Source organism: Triplophysa dalaica, chromosome 9 (assembly GCF_015846415.1).
Source record: "Triplophysa dalaica isolate WHDGS20190420 chromosome 9, ASM1584641v1, whole genome shotgun sequence".
Lineage (NCBI taxonomy): Eukaryota > Metazoa > Chordata > Actinopteri > Cypriniformes > Nemacheilidae > Triplophysa > Triplophysa dalaica.
This window is the reverse complement of record NC_079550.1, coordinates 21,708,103-21,727,455: the sequence shown is the minus strand read 5'-3', so window position 1 is coordinate 21,727,455 and position 19,353 is coordinate 21,708,103. Positions and strand designations below refer to the sequence as shown.

The following is a 19,353-nucleotide window of genomic DNA, read 5'->3' as shown; positions in this document are numbered from 1 at the left end:
GCCCTAGAACAGACCCCTGTAGGACTTCACAAGAAGGAGCAGCATGGAGGAGAATCATTTCAAACCTCTGACTCAAAATTTTCCATCCCTCAAGTAGTTATGCATCGTTTCAGATCTACAGAATTAGGCTGATCCAATTCCCTCAATCTACACTACTGGACCAAAGATTTGGGATACTTACTCACTAATTTGTTTCATTATGTTACACATTTTAGAATTATAATAATGAACTCATCAAATTTATGAAATAAAACAGGCAAAAAGGCAGCTATGGGTATTATGTTGTAACTAAAAAACGTTATATTGTCTCATCTTCAGTGTATTCACCTTTTGACTAGAATTTGCAGACGTGTTTTCTTGTCATTTTATCAAGCAGCTTCTTGAGGTCTCGTCCTCAGATGCTTTTACACAATATTAAAGGCGTTCCCATTCTATACTGCTCTCTTATTGGCTGTTCTTTCTTCATTATTCGGTCAAAGTCATCCATTTAAAAAAAAAAAATATTGAATAAAATTATTGTTTTGTCCTAACAAAACATGTGTGTTTGCATAATTATATTTTTGTCGACTAAACTAATTTCAGACATACAAACATAAACATACACCTTCAGATCAAACGTTTTTTTAACATTAACATTTAACTTTTGAAGGTTAGGATGGTGTACTTCCATGAGAATAAATTTGACTATTCTAAGAAATGCATATCAACGTATCAAATAATTTGATCCTAAAAGAGAGTAATGCAGGTAAAACGAACTAAAAATAGTGAGTAAGACCGAACAGAACGGAACAGATGGTTATAATAAAGGTAAAATGGATCATCTAGATTCTAGTAGAACCAATCTTCGTAGAATAAAACTTTTCACATTTCCCTAGAAAACAAATAGTTGCCACTGGTATTAAAATAAAAATGTAAGTATTAAAAAGAACCTGAATGTTGAACCATTTGTTTGCAACAACAGCAGAGAAATACATTCGGTTTTAATAGTATCTTAATACTTGGACAGGGAATCTCTCATGATATCATTAGTGGTTATTATTGTCATTCAGTCAGATTAAACATCTGTAGATGAGCTGTAAGAAGGCTTTTAGTTTACGGTTTTGCTCATTGTAATTTTTTTTACCATGGAATGGTGGTGTATGTGGTTTTAAAAGGAACCCATCTTCAGTGCGGGTGTAATTGTTTGTGAACCTTATATTTGTGCTGTCCACTTATATTCAGATAGATGATATTAAACCGCTATTAGAAGAAATAGAGCCACTAAGATCTGAGATTAGTTTTAACGGAAACAAACACAATGTTCAATTGCTGAGATTCAAGAATATTTATTAACAGTTTCCCTGTTGAACGAGAATTGAATGACTGGCCAAACTTAAGGAAAAACATATTTGATGTACTGAAGCAAACCAGACAGTCAAATGCTTCAAGTCTTTTCACTCAACAGATTCATCAAAGACATTCAACAATAAAAAGATTTGGAAGATGAACTGGGAATTATTCAACAACATGGGATTTAAAAGACAAGCTGTGTTCAGAACTCCACTGGGATCACAGCAGCATTTATTTAGCGGAAACAAAAATCCATGTCCATATTTGTAATTCACAGTATTTACTCTACAGTGTCTAACTTTGTCTGCAACTCAGACTGAAAACATATTGTGCTTTGACAGGAAAGGGCAGACCTGAAATAGAAACACTTGCTTTACACTTCTGGTCTTTGAGGTAAAAGTATGACAGACACTCATGCATCAGCAGATATACTTGGCTATAGTAAAGAATAAATCTCGAGTCAAAATAAAATACAAATCTATTTATCTATTCCACAGCTACAGCAGTAAAATAATTAGTTATTTTATGGAACTACACATACGGTATTACTGACTGACAGGTTGCAACCTTGAGTCCATGTAGAATGGATTCTATTACATGTGACATCAAGACATGCCATACTGCTGTGGCCATACGGACAGAGCAGTCCGCGGTCCACCACTATTTGTCATCGGTTTTCTTCTTCTGGAACTTCCTGAACTGCGATTGAATGGCGACAGCTGCCTTCTCGGTTTCAGGGGCTTCCATGTCAATGTCAAAGTCCTCGGGGACGTCCTTCTTGGAGGCATCTGGGGAAAAATAGGAGATTGGATGAGACCAACACGTTGAGCTCTTGAAAGGTAAATCTGTCCCAAAATGACTTTTTTATCCATTGGAATCGGTGAATACAGACATAAAAACAGAATTTGCAGTATAACACGGAATGGTACGGAATCTGGCAAATGTATAAGGCCTACTTCTTAGCCATAAAGTAACGCCTAACCTCTAACAAAATGCTGATTGTATCATTGTTGATGAATAACGTTAAAATTATTCAGATGCGGTCTAATAATCTGCTTTTTTTGCGTGTATTAAGTAGTTTGGTTGAGTATACTTAACACGTAATGCTCTTGTGGAGCGTAAACTGCACTGAAGCTACTGTCAAACACACTTTGTGGCGACCCATCAAAATAAAAGTCTGGTTAACTTGAAGTTTTAACACACCTACATTTTAACACAGCATCCCCCTTTATTTTTTTATAATTTGACCATTGAGTGTAAATGTATAAAAATAGTACTTATTTTGAAAAAATATTAGTTAATAAATGTAGTGCTTAAGTACTCTTAATAAAGTACTTAAATTTAAGTAGACCTGAAAACGTTAAGATGGTTTATTAACATAGTTAAGTAAGTTTTTCCCTATTTTTACCGATTTGTTTCCCTTTACGGTTCAGTGTTCACTGTAGGTTTTTCAATATAGATTATAAGAGAATACTATAGTTTATTTTTTTAATGTGGGCAAATATATTACTTATTATTACTGTACAGTAAATATAGTAAATATAAAGATGGAACACACAGAACCGAGAAAAACAAAAATGGAAAAACGGAATTTGGGAAAAAAGGAAATGTAATTTGGAAAATAAAATGGATTTGATAGGGTCCTACATAAGCAACGATTAAACAACTATATTGTGGAACAGCTAAAAAGCAATAGTTCACCAAGTAATGAAAATTCTTACATGAATTACTCCGGTCGTTCCACAACCATAAGACCTTTATTCATCTTCGGCACAAAAATTAGGATCTCGGACATCATCAAAGCTATCTTACTTTGTGTTCTGAAGATAAAGTCATTCGGTTGTGGAATGACATAAAGGGACAGTTCGCCCGGAAGTTTCAATTCTGGGACATCATCCACTACCATAGTAGGAAAAACAATTACGTCTTTTTTGTTCTAATGAACACAAAGTTAGATATTTTGAAGAATTGGGGAACAAACAGTTCTGGGGCACTTTTGACTACTCTTTTAATTTGACCTATTATGGTCGTAATTGATGTCACAGAACTGAAAATTATAACATTCTTCCAAATATTTTTCTCGGTGTTCAGCAGAACAAAGTAAATGATGACACAATTAAAATTGTTGTGTAATCCATGACAATATTTTCATTCGTTGGAGAACTACCCCTTTAAATATCAGGATTTTGAAACTTTATGAAATATCGAACCATTTCAGAACTAATGTAATGCAGGTGATTATATAGTCATATAGACCGTTTCATCGGACGCACAAGCCCCTGACCACAGATAACTTCCAGTTTGTGTTTGGCCAGTGTCTAATAATACAACTATTTATAATTTATGTTAATATTCATTTGTATTATAGTTTTACTGTATAATTATTATATAAATAAATAATTTTATATAAATTATTCAATTTGTTGAATTTTGTTGTATGTTTAATTTATTAAATAAACAATTTGTTGAATGGGTTCCTGTAGTTAGGTCACATTTAAAGAAACCGTGTGGTACTTTGAAATCTAGTGGTTGAGTTTGGTATCAGTCTAAATTCAAAATATTAGAGAGAGACAAAAGGGCACATGCACCGTAACGTTTGTGTTGCTAAGATGAAACCGTCTATAGTTGTCAAGATTTCAACAGTATCTTTGTTATTTGGTATTCAATAGATTCTGTACATGTATTGTGTTGGCCACTGAGGACCCCAGAGGGCAGTTAAGGATATAAGATGACTCAAAACAAAACGAGTGTCTGTTTTTTTCTTATAAGCACTTCCTTACGTTCATTCAGATGTGTACTGTTTGAGCTATAAAATTAGTTCCAGTTTAAGTCGAGTCTTTTCAGCACAAATTCACCTGCATGTCAACAAACACAAAACAGTTCGCTCTATGTTCACACAGATGCTCTGCCATATGGGTTTTGACTAGGGATGTAACAATTCACCATAATCCGGTTGAAAATCGATTATTATGTGTGACGACTCAAACCGGTTGAGGTGTGAATTAAACCGCAATAAATTTTTTGAACAGCAGGGGCCGCCATGTTCACTGCAAACCTAAACATGGACATGCTGATATTTCTTAAATGCAAAAGAAAATCAAGAAAAGCACAGACAGTATTAGTTTGTTTATATTTAAGAGACTTTTTCTGTTATTAATTTGAATTAAAATTGCAGTTTAGTTTTGTTATTTGAAATAAAACATAATTATTAAATGATGTTATTATACAAAGAAACCTGAAGTATTTAAGAAATAATGCAAGGTAAGTCGTTCATTTCTAATTTGTTTCAACTCATTTTGTATAAATAAAACGTGAATAAACGGCATCGTGAGATCAGAATCGTGAATCGCACTGTGAGCTGAGTGAATCGTTACATCCTTAGTTTTGACGGGTCTTGTCGTAGCGATACAATATTAGCGCTTCAGCTTTTAGGTATCAACAGTACTGAGATGACAATGTGAAAATTGGTGAAAGCTAAATGTTATGTCACAGTGTCTTCTATGCACTGTAGCACGAAACACATTCAGTCTTAAAGTTCATGCAAGCACAAATCCAAGCCATCAAGAGGGAAAAATCACAGGGGACAGATTGTCAGATAACTTTCCAGTCCAGTTCTCGTCTCCAGCTGCATCCGTAATTGACGCATAAATGTGTTTTTTTTCTGGCCACAACACAGTAATGAATATACAACCTATTTCATATTCAGACATCCTAAACAGAAAGATATACGGCCGGTATCATCCAGGAAAAAATGTCTCATTTTCATGAGATCAAACTGATTTCTTTAATATGTTAATGTACTTTTGCGACCAGGCATTAATTATGTGATTTTGGTTGGTTTAGTAATAGCTTGCTTACCCATGCTGTGTTCCTTATGACTAAAAAGTGCCATCTGTAATATTCAGACTGTGTCTGTTTCTTCTGAGATTCTAGCTTTAGTCAGAGATGCGTTTCTACCCAGCTCAATAAGCGCTGTACCCGGCTCTCTCCAGGGCATCAGAAGAATGAAAATCTCACAGTCTGTTAAGTCTAATTTACGATAAGTTGTTTCGGGTCTATTTACTTTCCTTTTCATAAGTGTGTGCAGCTAAAACGCTGGGGACCATGTTCATTATTTCAAACCCTTTCATTTTTTTCACCTTCTTCTTCAGCATTTTTCATGCACAGGAGCACATTTTAAAGTGCTTACAAGACTATTTTTCATTCAGTGAACACAGTACGGAACACATTTTCTTTGGTGGAGTGCTTCTGGGAATACTTAAGAGATGCTTATGTTGAGAGATTTCAGATGGGATCCTGGGCTTGGTTTTTTTTGGATGCTGAAGGTTGTTTGGGGTAAATGCAACAACGTGATTATTCTCTTTTCAAAAAAAGGACGCGGTTTTTGGGAGACGATAAACTTTGTAGGATTTCTGTAAAATAAAATGCACAATCCTGAATTGCCCTAATACTAATTTCTCGATAGAAAAACAGTCAAAAGTTATTGAAAGTGAAAGTGCAACTTATCGTCCAACCGGCGTTTCAGCCGCCATTTTTTTTGTCCAGCTTGATCCTGCTCGACCAATCACCCCCCTCGCATGCTGTTATGGAATCCACACACTACTCGCTTGTCATTGGTTAGCTGTGAACAGGACCTCGACGTAGGGCCTTATTTCAACTTAAAAATACTTTTTTTGAAACACGGTGTACTCAACAGGATTATGATGTAAAACATACACTAGCAGCTTGGAAAAAGAAGTCTGAACACGGCCTTAGTTCTTTTCTTCCCCCAAAAGTCAAGTACCTAGCCTACTTTACATTAGTTAAAGATTCTTTAACTTTTCTGGTATCGTTTTTACTTCATAAACAAATCAGGGAAGTTCTTCTAGAGCAGCCATTCAGACATCAGTGTGATACAACAATATGCTCTTCTTCCACAATCATAAACATCTACATACTGTACACACATCAACAATGTATTGCGCATAGTAGTTTATGATCATGACAGAAAATAGTGCTGTACTGGGTTTTAACTGAGCAGCGTGCATCTGAAGTGGTTCAACCAGAGGAAATGATTCATAATATATTGGCTATAATCGGGACGATACTGCTAACATTATCGGCTGATAAATGGTCATTTTTAATCGTGCATCCCTAGTGGAATCTTCTTACTGTATCTCAATGATGTGTTTGATTGTAAGAATATGTTGTCATTACCTTGTGTCACAGAGGATTTGCTGTTGCCATCAGCCGCTCCAGATCCTTGTCTCTTTAGAAGAAAAAAGAGAAATATTTTTATTTTTCTCACCAACATTTTTTTTTGCAAACAGAAATTTACCAGCATACTTAAAAAACACTATGGGTATACAGAGATAAATTAAATATGAATTTAATTTAAATAGTATATGTAACATAGTAATGGTTAATTCTGAAATATATTTATAAAAAATGTATGAGTTTCATTCTGTAATATAAAATCCTTATTTTGCTATGTATGCTCTACAAAGGAACCGCTACATAAACACTTGCATTATAACAATAAAAACGCTACATGTCAACAATCTTTAGGCATGCGTTTGATTTCTACATTGTGGAGTGAATTACCTTTTTATTAATTGTTTGAATTATTATAATATTTTTTGATATAATAATAAGGGGGTTCTAAATGCACGGGTTGAATTTTGGGTTAGTGCAACTCTATGACAGCGCCGTTAACCAAAATGAAAAATGTTTTATTTTGTAGGTATGTAATTATCAGGGGTCCTTCAAAACTTGACAGCAACACATCGACACCATGCATTTAAAAATTGGACCTATTTACAATTTCCAAACAGTTCCTGCATTACCACATAATTATTTGTAAATTGAATAGTAGTATAATAATTTCATAATAATAATAATAATAATAAGTGTATTTCATTGGCAAGGGTTTTTTGATGTGTGAGAAAGCAACGAGCATGCTTCCCCTTGGCACATTCTCTCTTGAATTATTAACTTTCAATGAATTTCAAAGAGTGTTTGTAGTGCTTTGATGCTGAGCTGCTCAGGCAACCAACATGAGATCTGCCATACAACATAGAAATGACCTTATGGACATCCGAAATGTGAATGTTTGTGTGTATATATACATGAATTTTATGTTGTTATTATATTGTTATAATAAGATTACTATAGTTAAGTTGACTATAAGTAGGATTTTTATCATAACCAGCCATTCATTAAAGTGATTTATTCACTGATTGTGAATAAATGGATTGTAAAAAAGGATTTGACCTATTTGAGATGAATAAATACTTCATCATCATCACTAGTCACTGTTATGATGTGATCCCTTTAATCCAGATATCATGCACTCTGCTATCATTTATGTTTCACTGTGCAGATACTATATATTTTGCTTGTTTTTAATATTTCAGGACACCCCTTCAGATTCAGTAGCACCTGTCATGCCCATGTCAATATGCGACACGTTTTGTTCTGTTGGTACTTTATCTTTTCATATTGGGAGCATAACAGTCATTACTGAACAGTATACACAGTATATACAGTATATACAGTATAAAGTCCACACACAGCTATAATCAAAGTGCCGTGCTGGCAATTACAGAGGGCGTCTCTATAGAATTTCATGCAATCTTTTTCCTACTCAGCAGAGAGTAGCACACGGGGCTAATTTATGAAACATTCGTAAATATATGAGTAATTTGCGCATAAAACAGACGTTCCCGAAAACTTTCCTCCGGATTCACAAATACGTCGTAAACGTCAGATCTGATAGTAAAATGTGTGTGTGTTAATGAACTCCAATCATTCGTAAACAGCATGCACGCTCATTCACAAATAGCATAATCCCCACCTATGAATTACAGCTACGCAAATTACGTATCCGGAAATGTTGGAATCCTCTAGACTTTATTCTCTGGTTTGGCTACACTATATTGCATAAATGTATAAAATAGGCTATATGCTAACCAATAAAATAATCAATTAAACTGTCAATCAAAGCGTTTTTAGATAGCTAAAATAATAAAAACTGGTGCTCTTCTGAAAACGTCCAGCTGGTGGCGCCTGAGAAAGCATTGGAGGGACTGCGCGTTATTCCTTAGATGCGTTGGTTGTGTGATTTAGAATATCCACAACAGTAAGCCTACTTGTTACTAGTATCTTATTTTGAAGAATATTACTAAATATGAAAAAACAGTAAGCATTAATATTAACTTCTCCATTGTTGTGTATGATGGTTGGTCAATGTAAAAAAAGGACAGTGATGACGTCTGCTTTTCCCCAAAAGTTAAAAATGATAAAAGACAGGGCAAAAGTACTTGTGAAATTTCATTATGATACACAGAGCATCAAAATGCAGTGTCATCAGTTCGTTTAAATAATACCTATTGTTACGTGCAGTTTTACGTACTATTTACACGTGGTATGGAGCAGGCGTACATTTCCTTCATACCAACTAACATTTTTACATTTTAATGAATCATGAAAATTTATGCTACAATTACTTTACACAAAAACTGTTCTGCTCGTGTTTCATGAAAGAGATCCATTGCTCAAGGTATACACATTTCTTTATGTTGGGATTTCCAGAGGATGCTGGAGCAGAAAGAGGCTCCTTCAGCACAAACACAATGTCAATGCTGAGAGAACCAATTATTTTCCAACAGTCTCCTCCACTGATGAAAATGGAGTAGTTTCTGTAGTATTTAATAGATTCAAAGCTAGGTTGCTGCACTGTCTACTTCTACATGGAAATTAAAAAAAGCTATTACATTTACCTCTCTCTAAACAAAGATATCCAAAGCCATCTTTTCATAATAGAAGAAACCACGTTCAGTGTAGCAAACCCTCTTGGCTACATATTTAAACAAATATTCATCATAAATGTAAATAATGTCGTCGTTCACAACGCTGCAGGTATTTTTGAGTGGTTAGGATGATTCCATGTGCTGAACGACAGCACAGATTAGGTCTTTTTTACACAAACATTTCAGTGTGACTTCACAGTACTTGGGCTTCATTTTGGAGCTTGGCAGAACAAATGAATGTTCACTTTTTGTGTATAAAAGAACAGCTCATAACATCTCATTTTGCGTTCCAAAGAAGAAATCAAATAATGTGTATTTCCACATTTTAACCACCATTAAAGGTCCAGTGTGTAATTTTTTGGAGGATCTTATTTTTTGGAGGTTCTTATACATAACTATGTGTTAATAGGTGTATAAAGACCTTACATAATGAAGCGTTATGTTTTTATTACCTAAGAATTAGCTATTTCTATCTTTATAATCCGCGGGTCCCCTTGCATGGAATTGACCATGTTGTTTCTACAGTGGCCCTAAACGGACCAACTGCTCTACAGAGCGTTTTGAAAAAACATTATCTCATTCGACAAAGAAGCGAAAACGTAATGACATATTCGTTCTGTGTCAGCCACCATAGTGCTTTGAAAGGTAGGGGCAGTGTGAGTCATTGGTTGCAATTTCTCAACCTCACCACTAGATGCCGCAAAAACCTTCACATTGCTCTTATAATTAAAGTGAATTTTCGGTCTAAACTTCTTTCCTTGTGGCTGGCGGTGCATTGCAGCTGTTTTGTGATTATAATCTAAGAATCACCCTCTGTGAGAACAGCAGAGCCCCATAGTTTCCCCAGACATACTGCTTGCTCACAGCAATGGAAAACAGGCAGAATTTCCTGCCATTTATATAAAATGTTTGACATTGATGCCTACTAACCTCTCTTGAAAAGCTGGCTTGGCACATTTTGTAAATCATACGCGGCAGAACAGCTTTGTTTGTTTAAGTTGGTGGATATTTAAATCTCATCCAGTAATCATATATGATATACAGTTATGATAATGTTTGATTTTTTAATGCTGCTGATTGCCACTTAATTGGATGCTGATAAGTTTACCACAATTGTCCAACAGCCGTTTAATGTTATATAAATAAAAATAACAATGACATTTATAATGATACACAAATAAAAATGACTGGACATTTAGTGCCACAATTCGTTACCGGTGAACATGCAAAGCTCATATGTCTATTTCATCATTCTGTTAAAATTTAAAAATGATGTGTTGAATGAATAAATGATCCCCGCAGCCATTTGTTGTGCTATTTTCGGAGCTTTTGGCCTGCACAGTCTGCCAAACTTCCGCATGGTTTTCATTGTGAATTAAGAGTTTGAGGAAGAAACGTGGAATTAGACCATGAGTCATTTAAAATGAAATACAGATTTATTCAGACAAGTTTTGTCCGAGCTGGAATTTGGATGACAACTGCTTAAAAACAGCAAGGGGATGGTAAATACAAAATCTGTTTTAGTAATAGAAGGTCTTCCAATATAATCCAACTATGCAAGATTCTTGGTAAAACAGCAGTCATACGACTGTGATCCTTAATTCCACAAACTTCATGTGTGGAAGAAACATTTTCAGACTTAAAGTCCCAGTGAAATTAAAAATAAAAATGGCTTTTTTTATGTAATTTTGAAGGGTTTATTGTAAATAGTTTATCAAGGCGTGTCATTCTCTTTTTAAAAATCGCGTGGCCTCATAATCTTTAGTTTAAATCTGAAAAAGCACTTCGGTACTGTAATGACTAGCCATCTTAAATGACGTATGTTAGACGGCTTGGGCGAAGCATCAGTTAACTCCTCCCCTTCAACTATCAGTCTGCTGCCAGTTCCATCTCAAAATGCAACGGCTGTTTTTATACATCAAATCAAATCACAAAGAAAGACGTAAGCCACGCCCACTATTTATCTTATTCAAAATCCATTTTACTTGGAAATGCATCAAAATACGGAAGTAAAAACCATTGCAGCTTCCGGTTCACGGGGACTTTAAAATAGTAGAGTGTGTACCAGGCTTTCGTCAGAAAAACAGATAACTATAGGTTTTGGGTAAATTCTGTAAAATCTTCTAAGCAGTTAAAAGTGTCCACTGAGCTCTTTTTTGCATTAAATACCCCTGTAAGCAAATGAGAGCTCATTAATAACTGTTATTTCTTCTAGAAATCAACAAGATTAAATAGAAAGCAAAAGAGATCTCAACGTCACTAACTGAGCTCAGATTATGTAAAAACTCAGTCTTACCCACCCTTTCAATAAGAACTCAAACATTTCTCTTCAAAATTACGCAAAACCAATTCAGTTTTTTTCTGTAATTGTCGCATTTTTATGTTTCTATAGACCCCTTTCGAACAGCGTCACGGCATTAGCTGGAGGCAAAACAAAGGGAAAACTGGAGGTTTGCTAATACAAACCGGCACAGATTCAGCTACAAAAGGAGTTTAAAATGTCATCTTGTTGGGTTGTTTAGTGTTACAATCGTCAATTACAGTCTCTAAATTTATATTTTAACTAGTGGTGGGCATAGATTAATTTTTTTAATCTAGATTAGAGACTGTAATTGACTAAAGATTAAAGATTAAAATGGCTCATTTAAATTCTGCCGAAGGCATTCAGAATATGTTTGCTACCCAAATAATGACTAAAAGTAAGTCTTTGAGAACGGGTTTCTCAAGCCAGGTGGCGCATTAGACCAGGGGCTCATCTCCTGTTTCCAAAATGCATCTCAAACTGCTTGAGAAAGCTGTTCTACTATGATAATTGGTTATGAAAAATAAGTTATGTTCAATAAGATTTACTCGTGTTTACTTCCGCATTAGCTAAGGGATGATTTGCGTTTAGGTGGTACTTGAGACTGGAAGAGCTCCTACAGTACATTTACATTTAGTCATTTAGCAGACGCTTTTATCCAAAGCGACTTACAAAGAGTGAGGGAGCAACAAGCGATATGTCATACAGGAGCCATAATACATTAGATCTCAATAAAAAGTTACTGGTTTCAACTAAAGCTAGAGCACTACCTGTTGAGAGAAAGTGTTTTTTTAAACCAATTCCGCATTGCACAAGGTGCAAACAACCTTAGTCTTGTCGATGTTTCTATTGGGAAGCTTCTTAAAAATTAATATTCCCTGAAGCAAACCCGGCGGCTTCATAGCTGCATCCATGTTAGCACGTCACGTTTGATGCGGTAATTTCACAGTAACGTTATGTTGTGTTCATACCAAACGCGAATGGCGTGTCAAGCGCGAGTGATTTATTTGTTAATGCAAAGAGCCAATAGACCTACTTGCTGCGCGAATGAAGCCCTGGTTATGAGATGATGAGGCGCGAATGAAGTCCTGGTTATGAGATAATGAGGCGCGAATGAAGCCCTGGTTATGAGATGATGAGGCGACTTCTGCTTCCGCGAATGACGCGAATCACGCGAGTTGAAAAATCTCGTTCTCGCCCCGTACAGTGCAGTTAAGCTGGTATACATCTGCGCTAAAATATCAAGGTGAAAGTCATCATAGCTTGCGTAGTATAGACCCAGCTCCCAACCCAACTTTGAGAATAGATTAACGGCGACAATTTTTTGACGGCCCACCACTAATTTTAACACATACCTGCTGCCATTGCAAACGAATACACTGCTGACAGCTGTAGCCAAACACAATAAAACGAGTGGATTAATCAGAAACAATCATCAAAAATACTTGCGAATCACTTTATAACACATAAAATTAAAAAACAACTGTCTTTTATTGTTGTGTATTATGATTTGGGTATGCATCTCAAAATATCTAACATACGCACAAATCAGAAACTAGGGAACAAGATTATTTTAGTCCAATTTGGAATCAGATTCGAAAGTCTAGTAATCGGATCCGAAACACAAGGAATAGGAATCGGATACTTGAGATTAAAATTCCTGTGTGATTATTTTTTGAAAAGTACACACTGCGTGATCTGCTGATATCTCAATAAAACTTTTCAAAAAAACTTGCGGTCCTAGACAGTGAGTGACTTTACATGTTAAAATTGTATCTGATATTTTTAGTCGTAGTCAGAAACCAAGCAAACAAAACGTGCTACTACCTAGCACTAGTAATGCGTTCAGGAGGATGAATCTCCCTCCACCTAAGCTCCGCCCACACAAACATGTCACAGTGTTTACTAACGGTAAAGGCGTCCATTTCTCCCAAGCAATTTTACAAGACTAAATTGATGAAAAAAAACTGAGAACTCCAGAATATTCGGACTCCTGAGCTAATCAAACTAAAAATATTCCTCTGGAAATCGAGCGGTGTTAAAGATGAATGAGACAGACATCAACTCCTCCAGGTGGGGTGAACTATGTGCAGGTGTGGGCAGTCTCTGAAACACAAGGGGATGTTTTACATCCTCAGTGCGTCTCCTGCTGTCACAAGATCCCCCTTCTCACATTACTGAAACTTCTCCTAGTCTCTTGAGTTTAAGCCGTACCACATCTCCGTAGACAGTTGTGAAATAAAGTGCATTGTCTTTCTATTAAACTTTGCTGTAGGTCACTTTTTTATTAACACTGATAACAGAATGTTCAAGTCCTCTCATCTATAGGTTGATGACCAAGGGAGACGTTTGACTATTTACCAGCAGTGTGCTATGAAGACATTTCCCGTATTGTGATTCTCATTCGTGTTAAATAACTCAGAGGATGTCATAATTGTCGTTAACCCAATGTTGCTGCAGTACCATGGCAAACATTTGAGCTATATGTCATAAGAATGAAAATTGTAGTGAGAGTGAGACAGCAAAGTAATTTGATCGTTCTGTCTTGTCAACATTTTGTAAACATACAGTAAGCAACCACCTATGTATCCCCAGCTCTTAAATCATACAGATTTGTTTTTATTCCTAGTATTTGATTGAATTTTGACAGGGTATTATTATTGGTTCAGTGTCCTTGGTGCAAAAACAATACTCTGGAGGAAATGCTCAATTACATTTTTTAGGTTTATATGAATCTTTTACAACATGCGTACTGGGGCAATTCATATAAATTGAATTGTTCAAATGACTAAATGCCCTTCTATCACCTCTCGATTCCGTCCCTCACTATCAAGGGGCCTAATAAAGTTGTCAGTATGTTTTATAGATTTAATTTGCAGATTTACAATGCATATGCATGGTGCTTTACAAGTGACAGGGAATCGTATAAACCCAACACGGAGATCTGACTGATATTGCTTCAGTAATCAAGCCAAAACTAACACATTACAGAGAGAATTTATTCTCATAATAACACTTAAACCATCGCCTGCAATACACTTTGTGAACCGTGTGTTTTATTTATGATCCTTTTACAGAATGTAAATATTTAAAATATTCATAACTTTATTGATGTATACTTCCTGTCATTGTGCTGTAACATCAAACAAGCAAATATGAAAGAATCAGATATGTTAATTTATTATTTGGTCCTATAAAATCTTTTCCTTCAGCATTATTTTTTGGACAATATACAATGGCAACTGTGAATGTGGAAAAACAGGACATTAAAGCTAAATATTAGCTAGAATTTTTTAGCATATAAGATTTAGAATATGTGGCTGGCGCTTAATGTGTCGAAGGAATTTCAAGGTCGATTACCGTATAACAAAAACTTAAAAGGAGCACAAAGTTCATATAATCCATCTTTTGATGACGAAACCATTAACTTTAGCTCTTTAATATTCTGGTGAGTCGATGCCTTCGGCCAAACAAAAAAATCAGTGGCTTCCTCTGTCAGCTTGGCTGCTTCATTTGCAAATGTTCAAAGAAAGGTTCACACTTTAGAGATTACAGAAATTCCACGTCAATTGGAAATAAATATATTTCTAGAATTTATTTACATTTCTATGTATATTATAAAAAAATCAAATGAAAAACGTTGTTTTTACCTAAACAAATGTAAAATAATTTAGATAAAAATTAAAAAAGAAAAGAAAATATGCAAATAAATATAGTTAAATAGTATTTTTATCTTGTAACAATTATTTTGAAGATATTTTGAATTGAAATATTTTTCTGAAATGCATATATGAAAATTAGCTAACATGTATTCAAAATACTTTCCTTAAAAGCACGTGACCTCACTTTCCCACGTGCACACCAAAACACACCCCCTTGAGTGGCAAAACACTCTGCAAAATGGTAGCATACAAAATCGGGAAAACACAATTCCGCACAACATATCAGTGTCAAAGGAAACCTGGTTCCTTTGTAAGTCGTAAGGATCACCGTCAAGTCCAAACTGAAAAAACAAAATAATCTTCATTGACGTTTTCATGGCCATATTTGAGCCAGCACATTCAAGGTCGCTCTGAAGTGAGAAATTAATCAAACGTAAAATTCAACCATAAAAACTTATTAAGCATCTGAATAAAAAAATATTAAAGTGTTTTTCTGCCTTTGTTTGAAAATTCATGGTTAACAATAACAATTATATTTTAGCATTTGAAGTACAGTCCTTCTGTCGCTTAAGAGTCTACACAGGACTAAACATAACAGAAACATAAAATCTTTATTTTGATAAATTTATATTTGATCACCAATGCTGTTCATTCAGAGCAGCTGTGACACAAGCTTTAGATGGAGTGCTGGTTTAATAAGTGGGTTAAGCACATCTTCTTTGAAGAATGTTGCTTTAATTTCACAGACTAAATGTAATGAGAATGAGCCTATTAATATATCACAGCTGCACGAGCAAAAAAGAGAATCGGTGGAAAATTGAGGAGCTCATGGCATAAGATGTCCGATCAGATTTCTGACAGACTGTCCTAGCGTGTTTTGAAGAATTGTAAGAGGCCCTGCAAGTGTCATAAAGCAACCCAATGTGAGAGAAATGATGCGTTACGAGGTCAGAGATGAATTAGGGTAACGGGTCATTTGGGAATGAGTAATGTGGCAGTTTTTGAAGAGATGTCAAAATCAGATTAAATGTGCTATGCTGCTCTTGATCTATCTATATTTCTGCATCCAGCTGCTGTTTCAGCACTAATATGTACTAGCCAATATAAAATGAGTTTACCGCATAAGCATCAGGAAGATACAGTACATCTGCTTATCGTAGTATTTCGGAAACATAATGGCCATTATGAGGGTGAATTAAATAAATAACCTTGTTTTAGGCAAACTGTTTTTTTATAAGTATGGAGACATTGTGGTTAAAATCAGAGAGCTGTTTTAATAGATAAAAACTTCTGCCACATTTTCCACAAGAAAACACAGAATGAAAGCTAATGAGAGGAAGATGTGGCATATGGTGTTTGATCCCAAAGATTGCCGTAATTGGTATTTTTCTTTAGACATTAAACGCTCTAATACTTTGAAAAGCTGCGCGCATGGTAATGACCCGACTGCCTGAAAAGACCTGAGATTATGCTAATTTCCTCTCTCATAATTAACATTTCACTCCATATTACTGTACAACTAAATCAACACTTTTAAAGCTCTAATCGTCACAAGTGAGAACGGCAGGAAAGAACACTTGCCAGGTTTTTGTCAGCACTTGTCGCTTGCACAATCACAAGATTGCTTTTGAGGATTTGAGGCGCGACCACAAGAGAACCATTTGATGACAAAAGATAAGTGATATTATGCAGTTCAATCCAGTGAATGGTTCATAAATTGCTGTTCTGCACTGTCGACAAATATGGCATAAACAAAATGCTGAACATTAAAAAGTAAGGACACATTTTTTTCTTGAATGTGTACACACCGAATTAAAACTCTCATTTATGAACTAAACTATATAAAATGGAAATAAGGGAAAGGCTGTGTATAAAGAGTCATGTCAGTGGCTGTACCCCAACAACACAGAATTCAATCCTATGACAAATTAACCACAAAACAATCTGTTACAATGATCAAAACTATTCATGTCCACAGCATCGTTTGTGTTTTATAAGAATTATGCGATGAGGAGATTCAGAAATCAGCTGTGAATCGGTGTTGTGCTATCAACATTTATCTGTATTTCCCACAGGCTGTTAGTTTAACACTGCAGAAAGTTTAGCTGAAAATCAGACATATACTCTGTGGTTTCCCGGACTGGGATTATTTTATACCAGGGCCCCATTGCATATAGCACCTTAAATGTAATTTTCCCTCAAGTGTGCCCTTAAATATACCTTAAATTATTCTCCTATTGTCTTTGGTAAAGGAAAATCACCCCTTAAGTGTCACCCTTAAGGGAAAAATTTAAGGTGCTTTATGCAATAACGGATGACCGGATTACATATCCTAAATATTATTTGATTTACTTTATTTTATGAAACCTTGCTATGCATATAAGCCCCAAGAAGCAGGTTACTATGCATTTTATAACATCTCAGGGGTTTTTATGCACTTTGAATCCACTTCGCGCCACAACGCCCTAAACTGTTAAAAATGCATAGCAACCTGCTTCTTGGGGCTTCTGGCTTTATCAAGACGCCTCTAAAATATAAGTTAGTCTGGGACTAGGCTTAACCCCTTTATTATATAATGTACATAATAATATGCAGCCTAACACTATTGATAGGCTCCTGAATCATATGTATCTAGTGTTAAAACCACCAGCTTAAGGATAACAAACTATACAGTTAATAGAGATGTTTATTTTCCTTACTACTTTAATACTTTATTATTTTAAGGTCTGAAAAGGTTAAATGTTATCTAATTTTGTTTGAATATGTTAACCTTTCTGGACCAATAACATTTCATGCTTGACTCCATTACCACATTTTGTCAATTTCATGTATGACACATTAGGAAGACGCTTTTATAAAACACAACTTATTTAATATATAAATTCCAGTCAGTATTCTTCGCTGAGGTACTTTAATACAATGATTTCATATATTACACATTTGGAAGCCGCTTTTATCAAACACAACTAGTGCATTTAATATATAAACTCCTGTCAGTACGCTGAGGTAATTTACTCGAACCCACAACATTTGTGTTAATCTAATGCCCTGACGTTACCTACTAAGCTACAGAACTACTGAGCTTTATTTCACGTAGAGGATATTCGCTGTTTTTCTCTTCACAATCACGATATGAAGTGCACTTCAACTCATATAATCGTTGATATATGGATAATAGTGTATAAGAGCTTCCCGTGTTTCCTGCTCCATTTGAATGAAAAGCGCGTCAAACGACTTCTCTTAATACACAATGTGTTCGTTCATTCGAGTAAACATAGAAACATAAGGTCTGAAGTAAAGTCGTTTTTATATTTTTAACGTAAAAGCGCCGAACTTACCTCACTCATGGCTCAGTGATGTCTCGCGGGTTTCTCTCAGCGCTGAAGTGAGTTAACGGTTGTGTTCCCTCGCAGCGCGTGAGCTTTTAAAGTCTGTAGGCGGGCTCTCTCCGACGCCGTCACGACCGCACTAGACCAATAGGAGAGCCGTTGGCAAAACTCCTCCCATTTCTAGTACGTCCCCTATAGTTTCTACAGTAAGAATGACAGCCGCGTCTGTGAAGACTTCTGTGTGCATCAGCAGTACTGCTAATCTGAATCTGTGTATTTGTTATTAAACGCATGTTTAATTAAAACAAATGTTTAAAAAATGGGATCAAATAAAAAGAGCGTATGAATAGGAATCAATCGTTCGCTTGTTTGTTTGTAAATGTCATAACAGCGTGCTTTTCATATAGCTTATAATATTGAATAGTGAATTTATTTCTATAGCACTTTTCACAATATGGCATTATTGCAAGCAGTTTGACACTAGAGACATGATTCCGAAATAAATAATGACAGAAAACAGGATTAAAAAATGTGATATGTAGAATAATGGAATTGTGGCACATTTTTATAAGATGCATATTGGCCATACTGATTTTATATAGGACTATAATCGGCAATATATAATAGGAAGTATATATAGGAATATATATATAATAGGCAATATATAATAGGAAGTATATGTGCCTAACGGTCACAAAGCTAATCCATATATGCACGTGTCAAAACATGCCAAATCACTGAAGTTTGCAGTTAGCTAGGGATGAAAAGATGCCTGAATGAGTGACTATTAAAGGTGGATATATGAGAGTCTTCAAATTGTTTCATTGTCTCTATTATTAAAATCTTGTTAAAGCGGAGGTAACATGTCCTTTCATGCATTCTGACCTCTTTACACTGTTAAACATGCTGGCTTCTCAAGCTTAACATGGTCAACTTGTCAA

At 35.3% G+C, this 19,353-nt stretch overlaps 1 protein-coding gene across 1 annotated transcript; it reads right to left on the bottom strand.

Moving 5' to 3' along the window:
- Nucleotides 1–1,309: 1,309 nt before the first annotated feature.
- On the bottom strand, nucleotides 1,310–18,527 carry pcp4b (Purkinje cell protein 4b). Its single transcript, XM_056757245.1, has 3 exons — nucleotides 18,422–18,527; nucleotides 6,526–6,577; nucleotides 1,310–2,117 (listed from the first exon to the last, which is right to left on the bottom strand). Exons 1-3 carry the CDS (start codon nucleotides 18,428–18,430, stop codon nucleotides 1,990–1,992), a joined length of 189 nt encoding a protein of 62 aa, XP_056613223.1. The 5' UTR covers nucleotides 18,431–18,527; the 3' UTR covers nucleotides 1,310–1,989.
- Between the last annotated feature and the right edge of the window lie 826 nt (nucleotides 18,528–19,353).